A 21,268-nucleotide genomic window follows, 5' to 3' on the forward strand; every position below is an offset into this window, starting at 1 on the left:
ATGTTGTTCTGTCGATAAAAAATAATTGCTCATAACTGATTGAGATGAAGATAATTGCGTCTCATCTTCTCAATATATTACTAGGTCTACTGGTCTAGTCTTGCCGTGTCAGCTCCTATGTTTTGTCGTCTCCGTGGTCTACTAGAGTTCCTATGTTGTGGTGTCACCATGTCAGCTCACATGTTGTGACGATGTCTCTGTGTGAGCCTCTGTTATGTTGTCGCTTTGTTACCCCGCACGTGCCAAGTGACACGCGCGCCGGGCGGCTCGCGTGCCAGCGGTAATGGCCCGAGGTGCTGTTTTGTTCTAATTGTCTGCTGCCAACACGCGGCGAAAGAGATGCAGATTGATGAACATCGGTGCCACCACGGCGCACATTACGGTGTAGTCGAGACATCCGGGTCAGGTGGAGGAGTTTTGTTACTGTGTGGGTTTAATGTTCGTGACGCACAGCCCACTGCCGAGACAGCCCACACGAGAACGTGAACAAAAATCTTAAAATGTAATTTTAAACTAAGACAAATTATCACGAATGAATGAAACTGTAAAAGTGTAAGCAATGTAAACAAGAGACACATTTGACTGAATAAACCGGTGTGACAGAACTTATTTTACCAGAATAGCATAAACAGTACTTACTAACACTACTGACCACTTTAATCTAGTATTGAAGGCTGTAAGATTTAATGCAGGGATTCTATATGTAGTGACAGTATATTTACATCATACAACATTTGTTTTTACTCACAACATTACGAACACCATGCATAACGTGAAACATCTGAAATCGCTGACGTCATAAATAATTCTCAGTCACATTACCTGTTCTAAGTAGTTTATTACAATAGACCAATAATCGGGAAACAATAAATAAACTGAAAAAAAAGGTAAGGTACCATTCGTAATGAAGGGGCTAGACAAAAATAAAATGATTAACATGTGACTCTTTTGCAGGTAGGGGCGATATCACACCTACATAAACGTCGATAAGCAAACAATTGGCACACACAATAAAATATAATAAACTGAAAAATGTATCACGACATTCATCTATTCCTTGAGTATATTCAGTGTCGTTTGCTATTCAATGTTCATGAGCAACGAGGACACATGAAGGCATGATTTCTGACAACAATCACTGATCACACAGCGACCGATATTTCCCGATCAATGGCAGCACTCCACAGCCGCTCGGCCAATGGCCTTGACCGGTCAGAGGGCGCTCTCGTTGGGGCCGTAGCCAATCAGTGCGCTCTGCTCGGGGCCGTAGCCAATCAGCACGCTCTGTTGGTACTGCTGAGCACCAATCAGGTGTGAGTGGGTGGATTCGGGCGGCCGGCCGGTCTCTAGGCGCTGTGACGGCGGCCCGTGTGCACGGCGACGGTCCAGTGTTGCGCACGCGCTCTGAGCCCAACCGGGAGGAGGAAGTCTTCGGTGAGGGGGCGGCAGCGTCGCAGAGCAGAACGGCCCAGCCTGCGATGTGAGAGAAAAGTTGAGGTAATGCAACCGTGAAAATATCTTAGCGGGTTTTGAAAGTATATTGTATCCCCTTCGGGAAACCGTTCAAAAATTCGTGTTTAGTTTGTTTTCATCTTTCCTTGCAACAATAATTTGCGGTTAATAGCGAATGGCACTATTTTTTTTTACCTTATAATTAACCCTCGCCGGACCTATTGGTTTTCTACATACGCGCCGGCCGAGGGGGGGGGGGGGTACGACCCCCCCCCTCGCCGTTTCGCCCCTGGTGGAGCTAGCGCGTCGCGAAAAAAACGAGCGTGTGCGCCGTTACGAGACGCAGAGATTGGTACCCGATTTTAAGGTCCTAGGTCAACCGGTGACCTCTGAGGTCAGGTCAAGTTCCCCAAGGTACGGTTCAGTTTTTGGTGAATAACTTCGCAAAAGACGGCCGCAGAGCGCCGATTTTGGCAGCATCGTGTTCGCCTCGCTCAGGCGCGTCGAATGATATATTTTTTGTCCGGGTCAGGTCAACTTGGGGTGTTGACCTCAGGTCAAGGTCAGGTCAGCACCCCCAGGTCACGAAGTTGGTCGAAAGAGGTCATGTCGCATATCATTCGATTCGGCAGGCCTTCCTGAGTCCATTGGTGCCTTTTCTGACTCGCTAGCTCAATTTGATCAAGAGTTATTGACGAAAAACTAATTTGACCTTGATGACGTCATAAATGACGTCACGCAAGGTCAACATTGCAAAAGTGACGCATCTAACCTTGCAAGGAGTGCATCAAATCACGATTCTGTGTGCTTGAGATAGTTGGAGATCGTTCCCGGCGCCAGAATAGCAGTTTTCATTTTTCCCCATTGACTTATAATGGTGAGGTCACGAAAATGACCTGACCTCATATGACCTTTAGGAAAAATCCGAGATATACAAGTTGTGGGACTCATAATGGATACTAGATCCTGCAAGTTTCATTTCCCTGTGACATCTCCTCTGGCAGTGAGGGCGTTGCGAAGTTGCGACATCTGAAGACCGTGCAGAGGTTCACTTATGACGTGATAGGTCAGTGACCTGACCTGACCCAAAAATGCGGTTGGTGTCAAAAGATCCGGCTTGGATCAAAGGTCAGGTATGCCAAGTTTCAGCTCTCTATCGCCAGCGTGTTCGGAGCTATCGCGAAAAAACCCTATGGGGGGGGGGCGGCACCCGCCCCCCCCCCCTCGGCCGGCGAGGGTTAACCTATTGGTCAGGATAAAGAGGTGTGCGTATGGTCTTGTTGCAATCTTATACATTGCCCGTTATGACAATGTTCCACATTGCTCCGCTCAATCGGTAAATATTTGCATCATCTTCGGCCTCTATAGCACGTTTCCATTCGACCCTCCCCCTCTTACCGTATGGCCGGCGGCGTGTCGGATCGGCTGGTGATGGTGATGGTGGTGATGGTGATGATACAGCTGGTGATGGTGCGGCACGAACACCCTCAGCGGCAGGTGGTCAGTGTCTGGGTGCGTCCTGACGCGCTGGCCGGCCACTGCCGCGCTCCGAGCGCCCGCCGGTAGAGCCGGGATGTCCGGAGGAATGCGATACACCTCCTGATCAGGACCTGGAACAGACGGCAGACGTCATACATCACGGTGGCTGTCCAACGGTTCAGGACACCTGGGCGAGGAAATGAAGGAGAGGATTGTGCTTTAACGTTATACTTGCGTTCATCGATAAAAAAGCGTTGAAAATAGTTGTTTTCGAGGTGGGTAACGACAAACATGTTGATGTTGACAAATGTCAATGCACATTGTATTAGAGAATGATGGGTCACCATCATTCTCCTACCATGGGTCACCATGTGGGAGAATGTGTCGTATTTGATCTACCGTGTTATATAGGTACCGCATTAGCTTCTTTTTATAGGTACCGCATTTTAGTCAGTGACCCAAAACAGCGGCATTTTTATGTAAATGAGACGAACGGGGAAGTTTTAACAAGGTCATCACGGCAAAGCATCCCATGCTCCGGGGTCACCAGAACCGACAAGGTCGACTCAAACTTTGATCAGAGACCAGAAGTGGTGCAAGTTCTCTCCTGGGTCACCAGCTATCATCTTAAATGACTTGGGACAGCCACCGGAAGGTGGTGTGCTAACTCTTGTGTCGCAAGAGACGATCAATGACTGAAGGTCTCGGCCAAGCTCATAGGGACCTAGGCAAAGGTGGAGTTCAGAGCAGTCAACTGAGGCGCCAGGCAGCGACAGCTTTCAGTAGGTAGCAGGAAGCACATACCATAACCAAGTTGGGCAGCACCAGAGATTAAAGTGTCGACACAGGCCTATCGGAGCTAACTTCCTGGCAGTAACTTGCTTGGGCTTTCAATCGGTAGGGGTGACACGGCATGAGACGGAAGTGTGAGTCCTTCAACCTTTACGAGCAAACGCTTCCGTATACAAGAGAGGAAGCTTACTCGCGAACGTTTTGTTTCTGTATGAATTATTCTTTCTATGAAAAACTCAGCTTGGGCTAGGTAACTAAATACGTATCTTTTTACCGACGGTGTGTGATCAGCCATCACTCACCTTTGGTTTATGTTGCTATACCTATACCTCCGGTTCCGGTAAGAATCGGTACTTACTTGACATCGAGCTGAGAGCCAGCCCTATAGATAGGGATCCCTATAGATGGGGGTGGCATTCGCCGTCAATAGATCTATCTATTGACTGCGGCGTGGCGGCGCTTACCGGTAGTATCAGGCACGAGGTCGGGGCTGCGACCGGAGTCCGGCGGAGTAGCGGAGGCAGCGCGCGGCGCCAGCAGAGACCTCTGGCGGCGACCTCTGCGCCGGGTCAAGGTCACGACGGCAGCGGCCGCCAGCAGCAGGGCCACCGAGCCGAGCCCCCCGAGAGCGATGGCCAGGAGAGGGGAGCGTGCTGTCGGGCCCGGCTGCATCTCAGCCAGCGTGAAATCTGACAAGCAAGGATAGATGCAGTTATACCCAGCAGCTGAGCAACGTTAGATGAGATTCCATGAATAATGGCATACAACTCCAATAACGAAAGGGCTTTTGCCTGCTCAGGTCATGATGGGTTGCGAAAATTGATGTAAGCTTATCACTTCAATTTGCGCCCAATTTTATTGTTAGTGTTCATATTAATGTGTCATTAACAAGAATTGTGCTAATTGTTTCTTGCAAGTAGGCTGTTTGCAGCACTCTTTACCTTGAACCTTTTCGACGTGTGTCTCGGGACCGGAGAGGGGGCTCATCGGGATTGTCACGGTGGCACTCCTGCCCTTGTCGTTCTCAGACAGCGCCAGGATGCGGTACCGCTGTGTGGGGACGAGACCCTCCACGTGCCACTCGGGCTGCGACGAGGTCTTGTTGTACACCAGCTGCAAGTGCAAGAATGAATTATTATGAACCTCATATGTAGCCGAGGATCTTCGGATTGCACAGGACGGTGTTTAACTAGTTGGCTACAGCAGCAGTAAAAGCATTAGTAGGGGAGAACGGGGTCAATTGTAACATTTTTTGCATTTTATCATCTGGTGCAAACACGTTCGCAGTTATAAAGCTCTTTCCTTTATTTTCAGAAACTATGATGTTTTGTCTTTAAAATGAAGTTAAAACATTTGCGAAATAACTTCTTATTCTGGTCAAAATTGTGGTCCGAAAAAGTCAATTCAGCTGTTACAATTCACCCCAGATACGGGGTCAAAAGTAACACCACCCGGGGACAATTGTAACATGTTAACTTTCAGGCCACAGCAACACATTTTTTTCCAAAACTTTGATTTAACAAAAGTATTGAACACTTGTTCATCTTCCCAGACTTGGTAGGTACGGTTCTTCTTAGGAAAAAAGGCTTAAAACCTCGCACTTATACATGGGGTTGGATGGACCTCCTCTCCCTCGGTTTTTCGCAAATAAATCGCGTAAAAAGCTGCCAATTGCGACAAAACTTACAGTTCTCTTAATTCTTCTAGCAATGTTTCATCTCCCTGGAAAATTTGACGACTTTGACATAATGGTCACTGACCTATAACCTGTTACATTTGACCCCTGCAAAAATGTTACAATTGTCCCCATCGCGCCTTGATATATTTTAGACGAAACTGGCGCAAAAAAGATGTTGCATGTACAGCATTTAATGCTTTCAATTTATGTACAACAAGCCTGCCAACGCTTACACAACATCTGAAGTCGATAACATTTCAATGGCGGGAATGAGCTAATCAAATATAACGGTATAAGAATTTACAAAATGCTCTCAAAAACACATTACTGTGCACAGCCATCGACATACCCGGCACTCTCGCTTCAAACTCCGTTGAGAAAGGCAGTATAGAATTACGCATTTTCGGTCTTAACATCAGCTCATTCTATTGGTAAGTTTATGAGTTATTAACACTGTTACAATTGCCCCGTGTTACATTTGACCCCGCTCTCCCCTACAATGCATATCGTTGTATTTTTCATATGCTTCACATGTTGTATTCATATAAACGTATCGTTGTACTCATCATATTCTTCATATGTTGCTATTGAACGATATGCCTTGTACCTACTAAGGTTTTTACAGTTGCTGAAGCTAATTAACCCTCGCATGTGTGCGGCGTTTGCCAGCTTCTAATGTGTAGGGGGGGGGGGTCGGTTGGACCCCCCTTGCCGTTTGGCCCCTGATCGAGCTAGAGCTTCGCGGAAAAAAACGAGCGTGTTGCCCGTGACGAGAGGAAGCCGATGATACCCAATTTTAAGGTCCTAGGTCATTGGTTGACCTTCCAGGTCAGGTCAATGACCCAAAGTCGGGAAAATCGGGACCTGTTAGAAAGTCGTAAAGTGTGGCTGCTAAGGGGTTTTTCGGGGTGCTGATCACGAATATCGTGTTAGTTTTGATCACAGATGATGTCTTGAAGCATTTAGACCAGGTCGGGTCAGGTCAGGTCAGGTCAACCAGTAGGCGTCGTGACGGGTATTCGTAGTACGTGTCAACCGCCTCTGACAGCTTCGTAACATGTTACGAAGTCACCAAAACTACTTCGTAAATGTTCAAATGGTTGCTAAATTCGAATTCAGCTCCAAAAACTAGCCTAGAAACATGTAAAACTCGAAAAATTGAACCGAGGTCACCCGAGGTCACCAAAGGTCAATGACCTGACCTGACCTTCAAGTGACCTTGACACCCACGGGAGTAACATCAAATCACATGTTTGAACGTTTGAAACCACGAAAAGCTTGCAAACGCGCGGCTAGTGCGAGCCGACATACGCGAAATCGCGATTCCGGCCAAACATGGTCTCGGAAAAGAGGTCATAGGTCAAAGGTCATTTGGGTCAGGGTCATGAAATTTTCAGGGTAGGTGTAAAATTGATCAATGCGAGGGTACTGAAAGTTTCGTCGCGATCGGCCGCTTTTTACGCGAGTTATTCGCGAAAAACCATGGGGGGGTCCATCCGACCCCCCCCCTACACATGCGAGGGTTAAAATCTGCCTTTTTGACGCAATTAAACGAGACAATGGAAATACGACGTTGTTTAATATGACACACTGCAGTATCTTTTTCAATCCGCCGGCGCCTTTGAAAATGGTATGGCATGGCATCGACATCGGCATTCGGCGTGTAGTTCTTTTCAAGCCAGTATATGGATCTCCTCCACCCACAGAAGAATTAACATCAAAGGGCTACCACAGGGAGAGGTCGTTTGATGCTCCTCCCACTGAACTTTTGAACTTAATGGCTCGTTGTGTTACTGCGGCGGGCGGCCATTCAGCATATCCGTCGCGATAAGTGCACCTATGCAGTCTGTGCACGCTCTACAATATGTGCAGGTTCTACCCACCTGGTCGTCATAGCTGAACACGGCCAGCAGAAAACGTTGCACGAGACCGCCGTCGAAGGCCTCCAGGCACCGGACGGTCACAGCGGTGGCCGTCCGCTGAGTGAGGCTGCAGTTGAAGAGTGGGTCCGGAGGACCTGTCGCGGATGGACGAACCGTCAGAAATAGTTACTGCATGAAGTACGCATCTACTCTGAAATTGCAATCATATGTCCTTGTTAGTCACACGGCAAAAATAAGAAGCACATGGGTGCCTTCCTCATCAATAGAAATGCTTTAATGTGCATTGTGCAAGCTTTTCGACACTCAAACCTGAATATCTTCCACACCCACGATCCTTAGCGTTTCGCTCTGCTGTCGAAATGCTAAATGAAATCTGCCGTGATGATGTGGAATACCGACCTGCTGCGATGATGTGGAAGACGCAGGGTCTGGCCATGCGTCCGATGTCGTTGGTGGCCCAGCAGAAGACGGTGCCGTAGTCCATCTCGGTGCGCGGCCGGTAGCGGAGCGTGCTGCGCGTCTGACTGCTGTTCACCAGGCGGCTGTCCAGCTCGCGCCACTCGGACGTGTTGTTGAACGTCCAGTGGAAGCGCACGCCGGCGGAAGGGTTGGCCGTGACGCTGCACTGCACGTACGCCGTCTCGCGTTTGCTGACGCCGTGAATGTGTTGAAGACCTGGCTGGCAGACGGGAGGGACTGGGAACGGGGGGGGTCATGGTCAGCAACGTCACGTTCAGTGGAGTGGGAGTGGTCACTGGACAGTGGCACTGGCGGCTGGACAGTAGCGACTGGACAGTGGGCATTGAATAGTGGTGACTGGGCAGTGGGCAATGGTGACTGGGCAGTTGGCATTGGACAGTGACGACTGAACAGTGGGCATTTGGCAGTGGCAGCTGGGCAATGGTGGGGAGTCGGTTGACAGTGGGGCGATGGTGATTGAATGGCAACGGTTGAAAGCAGAACAGATGTACCACTTTCGGTCGATAGCTTCACACTTTGTTGAGGTGACCTGGAATTGACGGAAATTTTTACGAGAAATCGAATGCCTTTCCATTGGCCCGTGCTGCGTAGGTATATGCCCGTACGCAACAATATCCTAATGATACTCAATTTGACAACAGAATCACAATGTATAACAAAAATGTCATTCAATCTCTCGTTTACTCCATTTCAACCAACTCGCTTCGCTTTAGCTGGAACATTTCAGACTTCTACGTTGAATCTAGGCATGTGAAAAATGGCTTCTATTTCCGTCGTTAAAATAGTCGGATCCATCTGTCTTGGAGCCGCATGCGCTAGTGCACTCCTCTCTCTCTCTCTCTCTCTCTCTCTCTCTCTCTCTCTCTCTCTCTCTCTCTCTCTCTCTCTCTCTCTCTCTCTCTCTCTCTCTTGCTCTCTCTCTTTCTCTCTTTCTTTCTTTTTCGATGTTCCCTCCAAAACCACTCCCTTTTTACTTAGCATCTCAAAAGACTTGTACACTTCAATGCAGATTGCAAAATAAATGAAATAACATGACAATAAAATAAGAAGGCATAAAACGATGCGAACTCTTTATCCCGTTAGTCGTGTCACATGTCGACACCTTCTTTTTAAACCCCACATTTATTCTCCGATGAATTTCATACAAGTTGGTTAGAGACCTTCAAAAAAGGTACAATCACTCGATTTTTCTCAAGTTTTTCTGTCTTGGCAGATAAAGCAATACCAGAACAGGCCTACGAACACACATATTTGATCAGGATCGGACGATTGGACACTTCTAAAAGGAGATCTTTCGTGCCTCCCGGAAATTCACGGGAGAGCAGATGTGGGGTTTAAAAAGGTGTCGATGTGACGTTGACCTCAAAGCCGTTGTTAGTATGATTAAAGGGACCCTCCCACCTTCAAAAAAGTTAATGAATTGGCATGAAAGTGATGTCCCTTGGTTCAGAAAGAGCGAAAACGAATATCTACCAAATTTCACCGAAAAATATTCACTGGTTTTCAAGATATTAGGCTTTTACTTTTGTTTACTTTTTGGGATCTCCCTGTTACTAGCGACTTTATTTGGAAGCAATAATTTGGCAGCCTTAAAGTGCGGCAGACGTTGCGCACAAAGCAGCGTATACCACCACGTGTTAACGATGGTTTTAGTCTAAGATTTAAAAATCGTTAGATCTCCGCTGACGTCACAAATTCTAAGGGGGCGTACCAATGCATTAGCCCCTTAGAATCCGAAAACTGCAAGTTTGAATTTCCATATCTTCGAATTAAAGCATTTCTCGATGTTGTGAGTGCCCAAACCGGTATTTGCAGGCCATGGCCACCAATTTGGCTATCTCAACTCAAAACTAATGTTAAGGTGGGAGGGTCCCTTTAACTCTAGCGTCACGTCACTAAAGGAACTATCCAGCCGACTACATATGCTTCCTTCTCTCCCTACACTCCCTGTTTGCCTGTTGCACATACGGACATCGATGAGGATCAGCTGGACGAGCTTGATGTGACCTCTCGCGGGGCAGCTATTTACAACTGATCAATGACGGGCGCCGTCCCACGGTCTCTGCCGGGTCCCAGCGGCGGTCAGCTGTCAATAGTGCGACCCCATGACGGCCGCCGCAGCTCCCAGTGAGTTGGACTGCCCGCGGCCGGCTCTGGGAAGTTGATCAATCAGCCGGGCGCGGACGGAGCCCGGCCCGCCCCCTGATCCCCGCTCCTGAGGAAGTCTGGCAGCGCGGGTCGGCTGTACTCCACACCCCAAGGTGTCACGGCTGCATCTCAACACGGGCTAATGGGTGACGGCGGCATGCATCAGCTACCGTGCAATCAACTCATGTGGCAGCGGGCTGGCCTTACTATACTTACTACGGAGGCCAACCGCCGGGCGCCGAACAATGAACGACCATGTTGGCAGGGCTAATGGTCAGCAGTTCAACTCTGAGATGTGAACAGCCCGGGCGGCAGCCATCAATCTGGCCACATCCGAACTCCAGCCAATCAAGATATCGATCGAAAAGTTCACCCGGCAATGGTTTAAATGGTCAGATTAGCAGTTCGGCTAGCACTGTTTAATGGCCGACCGGCTTGCGATGCGGAGTGGCGCTTTATGACAACGAACAATGCATACAATTTATTCGGGTGTATGTAAAATGCACCCGAATTACTCCTAAAAGCTCATTAGAAGTTAAACTGTTCTACGTAACCACACCCCGGATCAGCACAACTTACATTTGACGTCAAGGAATACGGGGTTGCTGTCCACGCTGCCCTGGGCGTTGCTGCCGACGCACAGGTAGACTCCAGAGCTGAAGCGCTTGACGTCCTGCAGCACCAAGCTGTAGTTGCTGATGATGATGTTGTCCCTCACGCTGTGCAGCAGGACTCGGTTCTAGAAACAGGTTTTGCGCATAAGTTTACGGTGCGGAAAGCTCGGTGCTGTGCTGGTCAGTTTGCATGTGACAGGTTGGTTTGGCCGTATGACTAGGCAGGCACTTGTCTACAAGGCAAAGAGGACCAAATGGTCTGCACTCTGTAGCACCATGCGAACCAGCACATCATTCAACACAGGATGGTCGATGGGAGCATATTATCCCTGTCCCAGTTTTATCATTCTTCCTGGGAAGAAAAACGACCCAGACAAGATCCACCGTGTCTACGTAAGTTTTAGTTCCTCACAACTTCTCGTAGAATTCTTCAACTTCTCGTGGCGCTAGAGTGCCACGCCACACATTAGGCAGCTCGTAGTTGGCTGGTTATCCACTTATGAATTAATTTGCCTTAATTACAAAACTTGTTAGCGGGAAAAGGGTTTATGGCAAGTTTTGAAAGAATTTACTGTCATTTTCCCTAATGAAAAAGTTCAGAAAGACTTTACCTAGCAAACGTTGGTGGAACGTTTAGGATGAGTGGTGTATGAATAAGCAAAAATCACATAGCAAGAGATTGTTTCAAACCTAAGCAAGCGAGATCAAATTATCAGCCCTAATACAAGAAAATCGCCATACCTCATTAATACTAATTCTCTCATTATTTTTCCTGAGGCGCCGCCATCCATTTCACGTTTAGAAATGGTCGGGTTGTCGTGCCAGCCACCTCATCCCCTGAATTAATTATGACGGATGGTGTTGGGATGGGAGAGAGCTAATGGGCTTCATTTCCTCGCGCTTTTTCAGGGTGGAACACTGTGTGACATTATTGTTTCACTGCACCATAGTTCAATAGGAATCAGAATAGCAAGCATCATTTGAGTGCAGACGTGGTAATGTAGCACCACACTTTTTATAGCATCAATGGACGCAATTCTAATTCTCATTCGGCCAATTACTTGCCGAGTGAAGGTACTTACATTGTGTCTCCACTCGGTTTTGTACACGGGCGGGTTGGCCCTGATGCTGCACTCGAAGTAGACATCGTCGCCTTCCTTGATCCTGTCTTGGTCCAGAGAGCTGCCCATTGTCAGACTGACCACCGGAGCATCTGTGGGCGGGAGGTCAGATAATGTTGGTGCCAAGATCATAGAGCGCTTATACCTCGGGTGTATAGCATAACGGAGATATCCCTACCACTGGCAATTGATTCAATGGAGACAACCAATAATGCAAAGTGCTTAACTAAAATAGTTACTGGGATCGGGAATATGATGCCTGATGCAGCAGCAGGTTTATACGTTTCTAGGCTACACATTTGGAAATCCATTCGATAATACCAGCTGAGCTTGCTAAATTGTGCGAGCATGTAATGTGTCAGACCAACAAGCATTTAGTCGACTAAACATCGCGGGACCTCACATTACTGCCAATGAATATAAGATCAAAGCGCAGTGCCACAGCGGGGCTATTTGGTTTTCAAAGACCAGCTGAAAAAGAAGTCACTGAGGCTTGAAATGAAGGGCCCAGGAAGGCGGTCACAGCTCAACATGACGCGGCATTCGGAGAAACTAGGGCATGCGACGTTCTCATCGACCTCAGGCTTTGTGCGTACGTAAATGCCCGGAAAAATTTAGTTTCAATTGGTTGCTTTCACTTTGAAAGCGTTGAATTAACACTTGATGCAAAAAAAAAGAATATATTTAGTCATTAAGTGATTTGTATTAATTGAACTTCGATGATTCGGCAGCGCGCTAAAAGCCTCCCTCACCACAAAAAACGCAGGGAACATAAGACATTGCGTTCAGGGTGAGCATAGCCTCCACAGTAAGAAGGCTCCCAAATGATAGCTTTCGCTCCTGACATTTTAAAAGTTGCAAGCCTTATTACTATGTGTGTGCTTATCTCTTCCTTTCGATGATTCACCCACCCCATCCAAAGGTATGTGCATACGATTATAGATTCCATAAAATAACCATAACACTAGTTTCGCCTCCAGCCTGTGTTAGTGTGTAATGTGTATCATCGCGTCCTCTATTCCACGTGTTCCTGCCGTCGAGTCACCATTAGCTCCTGGTGCATGTGTTCCCCACACGGCGCGTGGAGCGCCGCTAATCGAGGGACTGACAGGGAGACGACTGGTCTCCGGCCGAGCCGATGGTGGAGGTCACGCACCGGGCTCCGAGGCCGCCCACGAGAGTCCAGGAATAACGTGAGCGTAGGGAGAGTGGAGGGGGGAGAGCGGATATGGGAGACGGAGGATGGGAGATGGGAGATGGGAGACGGGAGAGTGGAAACGGGGCAGGAGACAAATGACGGGAGACGGGGAACGTGGCTATAGAGACAGGAGACGGGAGAGCGGGGACGGGTGACGGGAAACTGGAGACGGGTGAGCGGAGAGCGGAGACTGAAGACGGGGAGCTTGACTAGGCACGGGAGACAGGAGACGAGAGACGAGAGACGGCAGAGCGGAGACGGGAGACGGGAGACGGGAATCAGGAGAGGTAAGACAGTGACGGGAGAGTGGAGACAGGAAAGCGGAGACAGGGGGAGAGACAAGAGACGTCAGACGGGGTACAAGAGACGTGGAGACGGAAGACGGGACGGAAGACGAGAGAATGGGCGGAGGGAATTTCAAGAGACGGCACATTGTGCAGGAAAAAGACAGCGAGATGGGACAACGGCACATATCAAGGCACAGCTTAGGAGAGAGGAACAAGACGAGAGAGAGAGGGGGAGGAGGGAGAGGGAGGGAGGGAGAGAAGAGGAAAGAGGGAGAGGGGGAAGTAGAGAGTATTTACATACAGTGAAAGACTGCCAACGAGGAACGATACGGCAAAAGATGGATCAGCGAGGGACGACAAAAAAGTAATAGGCACTCAGGCACCAAAAAAGTGCTTGTTTTGTTCACATAAATTCACTATGCACCATTTTACAGCATGCTTGTTCTTAGCCTTATTGGTTATTGGTTATTGGACTGTTTTCCAAAGCTTTTAATAAGTTTTTATTCATTTTTATGAAAGCGATGTGACAATTCTGGCGCCAGTCCTTCTTATATCTCTTCAGCACCGTCGACAAAAAAGCGAACACCTGTTCTTCGTCTTTCTTGCAGGTCGTTCACACCTAATCTGACCGCGGTAAGCTGTCTATTTAGGGTAAGCTCCTGGTGTATAGGCTCTTGTGACGGTTTGTAGGTTTACGATGCGGTGGGGCCATTATCAAGGACCATATGTGGACGTTTATCACACTGACTACAATTTCATGGGGCACTCAGCGCGGTCTCACATTCTGGAACCCACCTTGCCAGACACAGTGGCTAAAGTGACTCTATAAGCACATGAATTCGGGAAACTGTCGATACGAAATGTCACCAAGCGTACACGTGTGAACATTTATACCGACAACTGCTTATGTCTACATATAGCTTTAATAGTGTATCACAGTTATCAGGACAGTGTTCCACTGCACCTGCGTACCAAATGGCGTATTTCTGCCTACATAGTTATATACCTTGATGCCTATCCATAATCTCCGCTTGGTCAATAATGCCGTCTTCACGACGGCCATCTGGTACACGTTTGGTGCACATCTGGTGCAGATTAGGTGCAGATTGGGTCAAATTAGGTTCAGTGTATCAGCTTGGGCTGCTCTAATTGGTTATATGCCTGCTTTGTCATATTATCAGAGAGCAGTTAACCCTCGCCGGACCTATTGGTTTTCTACATACGCGCCGGCCGAGGGGGGGACGGGTACGACCCCCCCCCCCTCGCCGTTTCGCCCCTGGTGGAGCTAGCGCGTCGCGGAAAAAACGAACGTGTGCGCCGTTACGAGACGCAGAGAGTGGTACCCGATTTTAAGGTCCTAGGTCAACCGGTGACCTCTGAGGTCAGGTCAAGTGCCCCAAGGTACGGTTCAGTTTTTGGTGAAAAACTTCGCAAAAACGGCCGCAGAGCGCCGATTTTGGCAGCATCGTGTTCGTCTCGCTCAGGCGCGTCGAATGATATACTTTTTGTCCGGGTCAGGTCAACTTGGGGTGTTGACCTCAGGTCAAGGTCAGGTCAGCACCCCCAGGTCACGAAGTTGGTCGAAAGAGAGCATGTCGCATATCATTCGATTCGGCAGGTCTTCCTGAGTCCATTGGTGGCTTTCCCGACTCGCTAGCGCAATTTGATCAAGAGTTATTGACGAAAAACTAATATGACCTTGATGACGTCATAAATGACGTCACGCAAGGTCAACATTGCAAAAGTGACGCATCTAACCTTGCAAGGAGTGCATCAAATCATGATTCTGTGTGCTTGAGATAGTTGGAGATCGTTCCCGGCGCCAGAATAGCAGTTTTCATTTTTCCCCATTGACTTATAATGGTGAGGTCACGAAAATGACCTGACCTCATATGACCTTTAGGAAAAATCCGAGATATACAAGTTGTGGGACTCATAATGGATACTAGATCCTGCAAGTTTCATTTTCCTGTGACATCTCCTCTGGCAGTGAGGGCGTTGCGAAGTTGCGACATCTGAAGACCGTGCAGAGGTTCACTTATGACGTCATAGGTCAGTGACCTGACCTGACCCAAAAATGCGGTTGGTGTCAAAAGATCCGGCTTGGATCAAAGGTCAGGTATGCCAAGTTTCAGCTCTCTATCGCCAGCGTGTTCGGAGCTATCGCGAAAAAACCCTATGGGGGGGCGGCACCCGCCCCCCCCCCTCTCGGCCGGCGAGGGTTAAAACTTAAAACACTGAAATAAATTCATAAAATGAAGATATTTGCCGGAAAAGAGATTAGGTGCAGATTTGGCCAAAGTAGGTGCATTCACCGGATAGCCCGTCGTGAAAACGGCTAATGTTTAGAAAATGTCCCCTGTTGTTTGTGGTTGGTAATGCAGCGGGTGATATTCTCCCTACAAACCTATGCCACTTAAACATTTCGCTACGTCTCTCTTCTTCCTTGACGAACACTGTCTCCAAATATCGGCAGATCAAACAACGTTTATCTTAGGCTAACAGAGAAAAACGGCGCTGGGACAGGCTCTGACCTCTGGGGACAGTCACACAGGCAGTGGATGACGGCAATTGATGCACGCGCCATGGGACCGATACGCTATTCCCGGCGTGTTCATGCTTCCAGCAACAGAAACGGACGGCAGACCAAATATGCTTTATCGAAATAGCAAGATCACATAGAGATGATCCTATAAAGGGGCTACAAACCAATGATCTACCTCAGTTGCTGCCTGCTGGTAATTTGAGTGCAACGCGAACGACAGGGTATCATTGTCGCGCCGTTACGAGCGAACACGGGCCTTTGCTAACGATGAAAGCCTCATCTTCACAATCGTCCATCTGTTGATGCATTACAGATGGTTTGCTACTTCACGTGTGCAGACCAGCACACCCAAATCACGTAATTCTCTTTTAAGTATTTGAGCAGAACCACACAAACCTTTCCGTTTACCTGCTTCAATAGAGCAGTTAAGTTAATCTCCCTAGCATGGCAATCTTTCACTTTCGCATGCTGACCTTTCCAGTTCAGAGTATTTTCAGACAGCCAAGGACAAGAGAACCACAAATCACTCTAGCTCAGACGAGAAAAATGGTCTCACTAATTTCAGTCCCAGACCGGAATAGTTAAATGAGCTGCGTCCGCGTCTCAGACAGAGTGAGCAGGGCCTTGATACAGAGCTCACCTTCGTGCTCAATCAACTGGTGTGTGCCTGGACCGTCTAGCTCGCATCTCGCACCAGTCCACGCGTATCTGCGTCCATCTGACCTCTGTCTCAGGCCATACCTCGGCCGTTTGTCGCCACCCTTTTCCAATTCTTGCAGTCGCGAGGCAGCGCGCCGGCCTCACCGGATGTCATAAACAGGCAGCCGTCGACCGTTCGGTCGCAGCCGGCCGGCCGTACCGTCTGATCGAAACTGGACGCCGCCGATGGCATTCGACTATCAAAACCCACTTACGGCTGTGTCACCGGGTACGCTGTTCTCGGCCGGCGCCGTGCCTTCGAGATTGGGCTTACTGGCCTACTCGTCTCTTTGTCATCGTCATTGTCGACATATTGGGGAGTCGTGCAGTACTGTGCCATATAAAGGTCTTACTTACAATGAACGGTCAATATTTAGGGCTCGTGCGTAGCCACGCCCTTCAAGGACAAACTCGTAATGACGAACAGCATGGAGGAGTCTTACAAGTTGCAGTACCGTGCCCCAAAGGTGGGCAAAAATTATTTCCGTGGACGTCAGTATTGAGGAGTCCGGCAGCATCATGCCCCAAAGGTCGTACTCACAATGCACTTTCTGAATGTCAATGTCCAGGAGTCGCGCAATACCATGCCCCAAGGGCGGTACTCATAATGCACTGCCAGCGTCCAGGAGTCGCGTAGTGCAAGGGTGGCCAGGACGGTACTCACAATGCACTGCCAGTGTCCAGGAGTCGCGCAGTGCCGGGGTGGCCATACTTACAACGCACTACCAGTGTCCAGGAGTCGCGCAGTGCCGGGGTGGCCAGGACGGTACTCACAATGCACTGCCAGTGTCCAGGAGTCGCGCAGTGCCGGGGTGGCCAGGACCGGGTTGTCACATCGGCAGGAGAGCTGCTGGCCGTTGTTGGACGGGGACGGCGTCAACTCCAGCGTCGACATGGTAATGTTGCCCTGGTGAATTGTCTGAAAACGGTAAATACTGACGCGTTAGGCTGAGTGATCTCCATCTGAGCGCGGGTATTTCATTTGATAGGCCTTAGCACGCTATAGCTGCTGATGTCAATATGCAATTTAATTTCCTATCCGCACAAATGCTGTCTATATTTTCAATCTCAGATATGCTGTTTGGTTGACAAATATACCTAAGCGCCAACATTTGTTCCCTAGGAACCAAATTCAATCAGACGAGATGTCAACAAAAGACCCAAACTATCGAGAGATAGTGACATTCCACGGTGCACTTTCAGCGCGAGTTGGGCGCCGCTGGATGGCTCTTTCTGCAGTAAGATGTTCATCTAAGGCGGAACACTAGCGCTCTGCCGTTAGGAGACACGTTGTCCCGAAACTTTTACAGGAATCTACGGCGCCGTCACCGTGCCAGAAGTTTGTGCACTTTGCCGTAACAGCGACAGAGCGGCGTGGTATATTGGCCAGTATGCAGTACAACGACCGATACGTTCTGATTTCCTGAGGTTTACAAGCTGCAATTATAACACAAAACGGTCTGGGACTGTTCGAAGAGGTTCGACCGCACCGAAGCAGCGGAGCCAGTATCAGGGCTAAATCTAGTCACTTTCAAGAACGCCAATGGTAGGTGATCTGTGCAGAACAGCGCTATTGTGCACCTGCCAGGCCTGCTGAACGATGGTTTCATATTTGCTGCTCTTATTCGAATGGAAGCCGAGGCTAAGTATGACGTCAACAGGTCAATGCCTAAACCCAAATACCGATGAAAGGAAGATTATGAAATAAGGATCTTGTAATGAAGAAATTGCGCAAAAAATGGCTTCATTTTCAGCATAAAAGGTAAGAATATGCAACATATCACTAAAATCTTTGGTTGCACAAAATCAGCTCGGTCATTTTTAATCCTTTCAGCCAGGCCATCACATACTTTATCGCCTCTACTGCGGAAAATGGGGCACGGCAATGACAATAACCTTACGTAACCGGATGTGTTGGTCACCTTCATAGGGCGAATTACCATGGTAATAGAGCGGTAACTTACCGTGCCGGGGGCGGTGGCCATCCGTGAGCTGCCCAGGAGCCAGGTGATGGCGGCCGGAGGACGGGAGCCGACACACTGACACACGAGCGGGTAGCGACGACCGGCCGACAGCGGCTCGCCCTTGCCCAGGATGGACACGCTCAGCGGAGCGACTGGAAACACACGGACACGGGATGGTGCTGGGTGACTTTGGGAAACATAGTATACACTCATAGACGCTCAGAGGCGCAACTGAAACACACGGACACGGGATAGTGCGGGGACAGTTTGGGCATATAGGTATGCAATGCAATCATACACACTCGGCAAAGACAAAGTTCAAAGATCACCACCCATCACCAAAGATGCACTGCAGCATTGATCTCTAGATGCCCTGGATAGAGCATTGTCAGAATTGCCCCGGCCACGGTGGTAATGTAATTACAGTTGTTGTTGTTACAGTCAACACTCGTCCCATCGAGCTGGCCGGGAAGGATGCTGCTGTCTGTTGTCTGCTGGCTGACGGCTGACGAGACACTGGGCACCATTTGGACAGCCGTACTTCAGTAACTGAAGCACCGCGCGCCTATGTTCAGGCTGGCTGGTCTCTGAGTTCGTTGTTCAGTCCGCTTGCGTACTTTCCTCATCTGAGGGTAGCATTTGAATTCGCTGTCCTCTTACATAAAGTCCTAGCTACAGGGTTGGTAATAGTGACGCTTCTAACGACTTCAGTCCGCTCACGTATATTGTCCTAGCCCCTCTTCAAGAATGGCATCAAAGGGTAGACATGACTGTGGTGATAATGTTATGGTGATAGTTACGTGCAAATGAGGTCGCAACTGGCAGAAATGTGTTTGGACAAAAAGTTTGAAACGTTTGGTAATGAAAAGATACAGCAAGGACTACATAAGTGAGGACGATAAGCCGATGTAGCGCAATGTTGCCACCTTTCCAAGCGACATCTGCGCCGCATGGAAGCTTATTGTCCTACTTCACCAGTGAACCGATTCCCTCTTGTAGGGGCAGTGGAGTAAAACAAAAATGACCCGGAATATATTTTTTTTTTTTAGTCAAGACGTACCGCCATGGTGTTTGTAGTTTTCAATTTGCAGAATATCTGAATCTTTGTGAGAGGGGAACAGCGCCTAGGCGCTGACGTTCTTTCGCGCGAAACATCCGGTCGGGTATTTGATCACTTACTCTCAGAGCTAGTAGCTGGCCAGGAGCCAGAACGGCCGTGCCCCTGGGGACGGCTCTCAGTTGAACCTAAGAAACAACCCCATCGTATGCGACTTTTTCCACTAACTTCTGATGAAACCGGGCTGGTGACACCCCTGTGGACCGAAATACCAGCCATTTCATCGAATTACTTCAGCGTCTCTGGCAACAGACTGTTGCCAGACGGCGGAGAGATTGACGTGTTTTTGGACATTAACGTAATGACGAGGATGATGCTGGTCTGGTGGTGACCGTCCTATTTTTATAGCGCAGCTTTGAGCTTTCTTGCTATTGGGAGTGCCTGTGTACCTACATATATATGCCTGATGAGAGTGCAACCACGAGTGTTGGCTAGTCTTCGCTTGGCCGCGGCAAGTGCATAAGACCAAAGAGCACTAGCAGTTCGTTTATCATTAAGTTATGCATTTGAAATCCTTATGAAGGGTCCACTGTGTATGGGTGTATGTGATTTATCTTATCGCACTTCATGCGTATGATATTTCGCATGCTTGTGCATATTTGTATATTTTTGGGATAGTATATGTCTCAAGCTTATCCCGGAGGCCTGTCCCTAGTTAACCCTCGCCGGACCTATTGGTTTTCTACATACGCGCCGGCCGAGGGGGGGGGGGCGGGTACGACCCCCCCCCCCTCGCCGTTTCGCCCCTGGTGTAGCTAGCGCGTCGCGGAAAAAACGAGCGTGTGCGCCGTTACGAGACGCAGAGATTTGTACCCGATTTTAAGGTCCTAGGTCAACCGGTGACCTCTGAGGTCAGGTCAAGTGCCCCAGGGTACGGTTCAGTTTTTGGTGAATATTTTCGCAAAAAACGGCCGCAGAGCGCCGATTTTGGCAGCATCGTGTTCGCCTCGCTTAGGCGCGTCGAATGATATACTTTTTGTCCGGGTCAGGTCAACTTGGGGTGTTGACCTCAGGTCAAGGTCAGGTCAGCACCCCCAGGTCACGAAGTTGGTCGAAAGAGGTCATGTCGCATATCATTCGATTCGGCAGGCCTTCCTGAGTCCATTGGTGCCTTTTTCGACTCGCTAGCTCAACTTGATCAAGAGTTATTGACGAAAAACTAATTTGACCTTGATGACGTCATAAATGACGTCAGCAAGGTCAACATTGCAAAAGTGACGCATCTAACCTTGCAAGGAGTGCATCAAATCACGATTCTGTGTGCTTGAGATAGTTGGAGATCGTTCCCGGCGCCAGAATAGCAGTTTGAATTTTTCCCCATTGACTTATAATGGTGAGGTCACGAAAATGACCTGACCTCATATGACCTTTAGGAAAAATCCGAGATATACAAGTTGTGGGACTCATAATGGATACTAGATCCTACAAGTTTCATTTCCCTGTGACATCTCCTCTGGCAGTGAGGGCGTTGCGAAGTTGCGACATCTGAAGACCGTGCAGAGGTTCACTTATGACGTCATAGGTCAGTGACCTGACCTGACCCAAAAATGCGGTTGGTGTCAAAAGATCCGGCTTGGATCAAAGGTCAGGTATGCCAAGTTTCAGCTCTCTATCGCCAGCGTGTTCGGAGCAATCGCGAAAAAACCCTATGGGGGGGGGGGGCGGCACCCGCCCCCCCCCTCGGCCGGCGAGGGTTAATATGTGAAGTCTACACGTAACTTAGGAGATGGGGCTGGACTATCCTGACCCCGCAACATTCACCGATGGAGGTTAGGTCGAACGTAGCCCCGGCTTACAAATAAAGCACCGGC

At 48.9% G+C, this 21,268-nt stretch overlaps 1 protein-coding gene across 1 annotated transcript in view; it reads right to left on the bottom strand.

Moving 5' to 3' along the window:
* Positions 1-695: 695 nt before the first annotated feature.
* LOC122380644 (hemicentin-1-like) overlaps positions 696-21,268 on the bottom strand; it is a 38,767-nt gene continuing 18,194 nt past the window's right edge. The window contains exons 6-15 of the mRNA XM_043363991.1: positions 18,341-18,492; positions 17,151-17,295; positions 11,609-11,739; positions 10,492-10,651; positions 7,684-7,980; positions 7,285-7,418; positions 4,665-4,836; positions 4,188-4,412; positions 2,851-3,062; positions 696-1,473 (exon numbers count right to left, since the gene is read on the bottom strand). Coding sequence (XP_043219926.1) covers positions 1,213-1,473; positions 2,851-3,062; positions 4,188-4,412; positions 4,665-4,836; positions 7,285-7,418; positions 7,684-7,980; positions 10,492-10,651; positions 11,609-11,739; positions 17,151-17,295; positions 18,341-18,492 — 1,889 coding nt within the window. The 3' untranslated portion in view covers positions 696-1,212. The remainder of the gene's footprint in view (positions 1,474-2,850; positions 3,063-4,187; positions 4,413-4,664; positions 4,837-7,284; positions 7,419-7,683; positions 7,981-10,491; positions 10,652-11,608; positions 11,740-17,150; positions 17,296-18,340; positions 18,493-21,268) is intronic.

Source organism: Amphibalanus amphitrite, unplaced genomic scaffold (genome assembly GCF_019059575.1).
Source record: "Amphibalanus amphitrite isolate SeventyFive unplaced genomic scaffold, NRLGWU_Aamphi_draft 000102F_arrow, whole genome shotgun sequence".
NCBI lineage: Eukaryota > Metazoa > Arthropoda > Thecostraca > Balanomorpha > Balanidae > Amphibalanus > Amphibalanus amphitrite.